Below are 7,733 nucleotides of genomic sequence, written 5' to 3'. Positions count from 1 at the left end.
GACGTCGGATAACCCGACGCAGTCTATTCATAATATTGTAATGACCACTGAAGAGGCAGTGAATGAAGTATTGATTAGACAGCGATTTATTAGAAACCTAATAAACCGTTGGAACACGCAAGACCGGTAACCATAGCAACGCCGGTAAACAAACCTCGCGAAGCCCAATCCAGGTCTTACTGAATTTAATGGTCAAAATATTATTAATAAATATTCGAATATATTCGAATATTAATATTAATAAACAAACGAACTTCGAATATGATTTTTGGGCAAAAGTCAAAGCCCTACTACAAGGTAACTATTACATGATAACTGTAGCACCAAATATGACATCCAGTCGGTTCATAAATGTAGCCCCTAGTACTACATCCAGGGTCGGTTCCTAACTGTAGCCCCTAGTACTACATCCAGGGTCGGTCCCTAACTGTAGCCCCTAGTACTACATCCAGGGTCGGTTCCTAACTGTAGCCCCTAGTACTACATCCAGGGTCGGTTCCTAACTGTAGCCCCTAGTACTACATCCAGGGTCGGTTCCTAACTGTAGCCCCTAGTACTACATCCAGGGTCGGTTCCTAACTGTAGCCCCTAGTACTACATCCTGGGTCGGTTCCTAACTGTAGCCCCTAGTACTACATCCAGGGTCGGTTCCTAACTGTAGCCCCTAGTACTACATCCAGGGTCGGTTCCTAACTGTAGCCCCTAGTACTACATCCTGGGTCGGTTCCTAACTGTAGCCCCTAGTACTACATCCTGGGTCGGTTCCTAACTGTAGCCCCTAGTATTACATCCAGGGTCGGTTCCTAACTGTAGCCCCTAGTACTACATCCTGGGCCGGTTCCAAACCAGAGCCCTCACCACCGCATCCCAATCGGGCTCCCCTAACCGTGTCTGTCCTACCTCAGCAGCGTGGATGCCAAGCTGCTCCTTCTCTCTCAGAGTGATTACAGCCGCAGGCAAGCTGAAACCTAGATTCAAGTCCCAGAGATAAGCAGCATTTAAACGTCGGACGAGCTAGAATTTAGCCATTGGAGACTGAACAGTGTTGTACAGGATGTGAACAGATACAAGTCGGTTGGGTTACTTTCAATTCACAAAGTAAATAAAAGCTGTGATTCATTATGCAGCAATTGTTTTCATTGTTTTTACAATAATCATTAGTTCTCCTCATGGTACATTTGGATTAAGTCCACATTAAGTTCATCATGACTATAGAATAAAAAAGCAATACCTATAAACATGATGATGATTATAAATTTAAAATGCACGACTAAAGCTTACCATTGGATGCGATGAGAGGACTGGCCAGCAGGGAGTGCTGTGAGGCAGTGTCCTGAGTCAGCATTTTAGGCTGGAGATACACAGGACAAACTGAACTAAATACAAGTAATAATACCTTTTTTAATTTAGTAAACCCCATTACAAAATAGAATTTGCTAGATCTCTAAACTGATACTTACCACCGATATGTTATGGACATGAAACTGAATCTGAACTGTGATCTGAATTAATATGACATATCTCTTTATATTCCAATGTTAGGGCTTATATTTTTGATGCATATAAAGTAAGGTTGGCTTGTCACTACTATGTTAACACTGGCTATCAACATGGTCTAAATGCCAAGCCTATTGAGATGCTCTCTGCATTCATTACATTAAGGGAGTTAATTAAGCTAACACAACCAACTGTCCTACATCCATCACATGTCAAACCAACCCCAATATAGTAACTTAATCAATACATTTGATAACAATGATTGGGACCATGAATCCAGTTTGTCATTTGGTACAGTATGGACATTTTACTACAATATTTAGGCTATTTTGTTTAATTTATTTATATATGAGGTCAGTCTGGTCTTTCAATCACATGGTTATGGAAAACCCTATTTTTTTATGCAAAACATTGAAGGACATGGGACAAAGTGCATTCTTTAACCTGCTAACTTCACCCAAGGCAAATATTGGCTGTTTGTAAAAGAGTGACCAAGCGAAAGGGCTGCATTGTGTCTGACATTCTGTCAAACTTTAGGTGAAAAACACTTATATAATAGTTATAACCGTGCTAGTTTGTTCATATTTTTTATGTTTATGTAGTTGTATTTATGAGTCCCTTTGACAGTAACCTTTGGCAGTAAGTCTACTAATATCCTATAAGGAACTTGAAACTGAGCTCCCATTTACAATCCTTGCACTTTGAGTCTGCCTCGTGTATGAAAAGTGTTATATAAATAAAGTAGCCTTGCCTTGCGTTTAAACCAAGGTCAAATAGAAGAATACTTGTTCTAGCACTATTACTATTTCTATAAATAAGTGACAAAGATGGTCCACCCAAGCAAGGTAGAAGTTTAATCAATAAATACAGGTTAGTGTTACTGTGTACCTTGTAGGGACTGGGCACCTGGTTCACTATGAGTGTGTTGTTCACATGTCAGTGTACCTGCTGTACCATGTAGGGACTGGGCACCTGGTTCACTATGAGTGTGTTGTTCACATGTCAGTGTACCTGCTGTACCATGTAGGGACTGGGCACCTGGTTCACTATGAGTGTGTTGTGTACATGTCAGTGTACCTGCTGTATCTTGTAGGGACTGGGCAGCTCGTACTGTTATGTGTGTTGTGTACATGTCAGTGTACCTGCTGTATCTTGTAGGGACTGGGCAGCTGGTCCGCCCGCATCAGACCAAAGAAGGGGTCCTGAGCTCCCTCTGCCCCCTCCATCAGAAACAGGTTGTCAGGCACATCCAGAGTCAGCCTGAACACCAGAGACGTGAGATAAAGAACCAGAGTAATGCAGGGGGAGGACTCTTATCTTCTGTCTTCGTGTATGACTCCACCAGACAGGTGGCCTCAAGGGGCAATGTTATGCAAGGAAAGAGCAGAAGTTGCAAGATATGTTTTGCACATATGTCTGTTGAATAGAGTTATAACCAGAGTGCAGCATTGCATTAACGTAGATCATTGAACAGCCTCCCTTCAGTTAAAGAGCAGAGCCTTGCTTCAGAACAAGTGTGTCCCTAGGTAGGGGTGATGGAAGAACAAAGTGTGTTTGGCACCTTTATGCCCCTGGGGTACCTCACAATGGTGTGTGTGTGTCTGTTTGTGTGTCTATGTGTCCGTGTGTATGCATGTGTGTGCATGTGTGTTGTGTGTGTGTGTGGGTAGGTTTGTGCGTGTGTCTCTGTGTGTGTTCATGGCTACACATGCGTAAGCAGACCGGAAATAACAGCGCCTTTGTTGGAGCCTTGTGGGAGGTGGAAGATGACGCGCAACTGAGGCTCATTTTTTTGGTCTTAGTTGAGCATCCAAAATCTGACATTGACGATGATCTAATTAACAGTGAGAGGTGTGATGCGTGTATGCTTGTGCCATTATTATTACTATTATCTATTTTTTTAAACCTGTCAGACTCTGCGATATCGATGCGGTTCCATGGCGTGGGTTGGAATAGACGCTCCACGGTCTGCTGCGAGTCCTCTGGAACACACAACACACACTGATGACTACACACTCACACACACACACACTCACACACACACACACACACACACACACAGGAGGCCCTCGCGGGCATGTGTGTGTTTCATTGAAGCAGACCCGCGCTGGCACGCTGATGTGTGTGCCACTGACGATAGCAGCAGTATCTTGCCCTCTGAGGCTGGGTGGGTATCAGCCATGATGACGCCGTATGATTTCATGTGATGTGACGTGCATTATGATAAAGGCTTGATGCATGATCTCATGACCATCGCTCGCCCTCTCTCTCCCATTGTAAAGAGGCGGCTCACGAGGAGAATACTTTATATGAACATAATGCACAATGTACATGATGCGTACATCCACAAGGAGATGGTTTGGTTACCCTTTTCTTTGCATGTGATTGCCACACTTGTGGTTTTATAGCATTACATGAGGTATTGTTATCTTTAATTGCTATTTTTGTTACCGTGTTCATGTTTTTATGTCTCATTAAACATAATTCATTTTATTAAACATACTTCATTTTTACATACTTATTCCGTTGATAACTCCTATCTACATTGAGTGAAGAGGCCTATTTGTTTTTGCACCGTGTTATCTGATATGACAAGAGCTGGGTGAAGAATAGAGTTCAGATAAGCAGATCAATGCAGATATCTAAACAACGTAGGCCATCACAACACTAGCCAGACATGCTTGACTTTTTAAGAAGTACCCATTCCAAAGGAATCTCCTATTTGAAAAGTCATTTCAGTTGACAAAACCCCAATGCCGAAAGAATCAACAGCTACATAACCTTCTGGCTGAAATCCTATTTTTCTATTTACTCTCAGTGCCTTGTATTGTCTATTGTTCAGGCTGTGACCTTTAAGAATGATGGCTGAATTAGACGTCCTTATCCATGCCAGTCTAAAATACACCAAAACTCAACAATGTGTTTAATCACTCTCCGTCTGTATGATTTGTTTGCGAGTCCATAATTAGGATTTAACAACACAATTGATTCATCCGATGGCATCATCATTCGTATGGCGAACGTTGTGACAACAGGCAGACTTTGTCTTAAGCTACTTGGCATTCATAGTGCTCCCCTTGTGTCCAAAACAGCATTTGTGTGATTCATTTCCCATCTTGTCCATGACAAAGCCCATTTGTCAAATGACCACCGCCAAAAACCCCCAAAAAAATAACAAGGGTGCAGAGAGAGCGGGTCTGAAATGGACCAGAGAGGTCGCATCCATGCTGTGAAATGGAGCCAGCTGGACGGCCGAGGTCAATCACAGGAATCTTTTGATACGGAATAATTGCCAAAGCAGTCATTGTCAAAGCAATCCGTTGTCTTTTTTTATTTGTTTGTTTACGTGTGGTGTGTGAGCTGTCATGCTGGATATAGAGTTCATCGATTGCATTCTATCCCATAATATTTTGTCCACAGCAGGAAAATGATGTTCTTGTCGGTGTGACTGAGACACTGGCTCGAGCCTCCCCCGACTCCCTTCAGCATCTAATGTTGTCATCATCTGAGGCCCATTATGGATTTTCATATTTTTCTAAATTAAAAGAGGGTGGCACAGACAACTGTCCTGCCCACCCACACATGCTCAGGTACACACACACACACACACACACACACACACACACACACACACACACACACACACACACACACACACACACACACACACACACACACACACAGCCCCCTATATGTCCTTGCACTTGTGTTGTCTGCACTTGTCTTGTCCTTCACTGTCGTTCATCCCCCTAAAGCTCCCCTCCAGACCGTCCACACCCCTGAGGATATGTGCTTGAGACATGCCCTGATAGAAGCTATCTACGACCTCTTGATCTGTCTGTCGCAGATTCCCTTCTGGGGTAATATAAAGTGTGCAGCTACTCCCTGCTACTACCACCACTTCCATCAACAGCATGAAACGAAAACCTCTTTCCCCTCTCGACCCAATCTCTTACCTCTTCACTTCTTTAAGAAATAAGGCTTTTTCTAAAGTGCTGTAGGTAGGGTTGGAGAGTTTTAGAGTTTTAGAGAGAGAGAGAGAGAGAGAGAGAGAGAGAGAGAGAGAGAGAGAGAGAGAGAGAGAGAGAGAGAGAGAGAGAGAGAGAGAGAGAGAGAGAGAGAACGATTTATAAACTACAACATTCCCCCTCGGCTCCCTCCTCCATGAGTTTCTGTGTTGCGTTCTTGAACCTCTGATTGACAGGCATGAAGGATTCCCTGAACAAATCAGGGAAGAGATGGTAAGAAGCCGGGAGCGGCTTAAAATCTAAATTGTCTCAGACACGGTCAACTCGAAACACATATTCTCAGTGTATTTCTTATACTGTTTTATAGTGAATTATAGCGAACACATTACACTGAAAAAAAACAGGCATTTCAAACTTACCAACATAACGTTCACTCCCAGATGGGAAATGAGGGTCCTATTATTTATGTTATGTTTTAAAAACATCCCATCCTTATGACATGCCCTGAAGTTATTCACTCACCTAAGAGAAAGCGGCATTGATTGTGATAGACGATTACCACTCCGTACTGCAGTTGAGAGGACAGGTAGAGCGAGAACCTGGGCTTGGGAAGGTCAGGGGTCGGCGGAGGAACACGGACCAGCACGTAGTCCATGATGTCTTGGCTAAAACAACAAGAGGCCAACATGACGGGACCATTTTGGTGGGGATCCCAGTTTATTTCTTGAACCATCAGGCCTTAGGGTGAACTAACCTTTGTGTGAGTGACTACCTAGAATCGATTAGCCAATATTTTAAATAGGGATGGGCAACGATCGTCGAATAGTCGGAGTCCCGTAGAATATCGAATAATGAATGTGACTATCGTTATTTATTACACGACTCTTCTCAATGCTGTGGAATACTCCGTTCACTTGAATGGGCCTTCACAACTTCCGGTGGTGAATAACTTTTTGATAATTCACCGTTGCTAAGTATATAATGACGGCGGATAGTTGTTTTTTTCATCTTAGCACTCAGGAAGTAGTCCGGTAAGTTATCAACGTCAACGTCTTTGGCGGACTATTTCTCTGCTGATCAACACTATGAATGCTGGTACCAAATAAATTGTAAAAAGACACCGTGTGAATTATTTTTTTTGGCCGTAGTTTCCATATGCTAAAGACGTGTCTAGTTCACCGTCATGCAGGCTGTGTTCAGTACAATAAATAGCGATCTGTTTTCGGCGCATGTAGGCCTATCTGCCTAAGCCCACGTTGAAATAATTTTGATGTTGAATGTTGATGGCGCAGTTGTTGAAATAAACTGATTGATTTCATACAAATCATAAAAGCCTGTCATTGTGTTCGCGTGTATACGAGGTGCGTGCGTGCGGGATTCTTGATTGACCGATTTTCGAATATAAGTCGAATACTTCTCAGCGAATATCGAATAGTATTTTTGCCAGAAATGCACATCCCTAATTTTAAATGATGCAAAAACGAATTATGAATGAAAAATGAATACAAGGCAAAGCCGGTCGACACATATTGAATCATATCGTGTATTTTATGAATAAAGAATGACCTTACATCCATCACGCTGCCGTGTATGGATTATTTTACCATGTTCGCCCCACGTTGACCTTCATGAGTTCTCTGCGGTTCATCTTGATGCCTTTGGTGGCCGCCAACCTAAACATCATCACATGTTTAAAAATGCTGCAATCCTACTATGTTATCTTGTTTTGACATGTTTCGGGTTTTTTTTTTTACATGAAAAGCTTCGCATCTTGTTGAATTTATTTAAATGAAAACAAACAATTTCAGTCTGGCGGCTAGCTAAACAAACATACACTCACCAGATTGTTGAAAAACACCCAGTGTGTCGATGAAGGACATTTGGATAGTAAAACATTTTCTTGATTATCGGCTAAAACTGATTTTCTTTTAAAACAAGCAACAGCTAATAAACAATACGCTGACTCAGACAGCGAATAAGCAAATTATTCGGCTGCTTTTTGAGTATGTGGACTTTTATTTGGTTCTCCGGATTTCCCGCCTCCAATCCACTTTCGCGCTTAAACGATAGACGTCAACAAGGTCGAAGCAAAAAGGGGCAGATTGTATTTTCAATCGTATGGACATTTATTTCATAACACACGATGTTGGCTTTGTACAAAATCAATGGGATACAAATACAACAATATGTTTATTATACCACATCACATCTGTTTGTTTCAATTATGAGCTTGAAGTGGTAGTAAAACGTAAACTAACGGCGAGTGTC

The 7,733-nt window shown here is 42.2% G+C and overlaps 1 protein-coding gene across 2 annotated transcripts in view; it reads right to left on the bottom strand.

The window, feature by feature from the left end:
• Window positions 1–7,523, bottom strand: part of rec8b (REC8 meiotic recombination protein b) — a 15,541-nt gene extending 8,018 nt beyond the window's left edge. For both annotated transcript variants that reach the window (XM_060044532.1, XM_060044533.1), the window contains exons 1-7: window positions 7,306–7,523; window positions 7,070–7,138; window positions 5,988–6,130; window positions 3,404–3,479; window positions 2,640–2,757; window positions 1,282–1,351; window positions 901–968 (exon numbers count right to left, since the gene is read on the bottom strand). In XM_060044532.1, coding sequence (XP_059900515.1) covers window positions 901–968; window positions 1,282–1,351; window positions 2,640–2,757; window positions 3,404–3,479; window positions 5,988–6,130; window positions 7,070–7,138; window positions 7,306–7,361 — 600 coding nt within the window. In that variant the 5' untranslated portion in view covers window positions 7,362–7,523. The remainder of the gene's footprint in view (window positions 1–900; window positions 969–1,281; window positions 1,352–2,639; window positions 2,758–3,403; window positions 3,480–5,987; window positions 6,131–7,069; window positions 7,139–7,305) is intronic.
• Window positions 7,524–7,733: the final 210 nt, after the last annotated feature.

The sequence above is a fragment of the Gadus macrocephalus genome, chromosome 23, assembly GCF_031168955.1.
Source record: "Gadus macrocephalus chromosome 23, ASM3116895v1".
NCBI classification, from domain to species: Eukaryota; Metazoa; Chordata; class Actinopteri; order Gadiformes; family Gadidae; genus Gadus; species Gadus macrocephalus.
The sequence above is the reverse complement of the archived record's forward strand: the minus strand, read 5'-3'. Positions and strand labels throughout refer to the sequence as shown.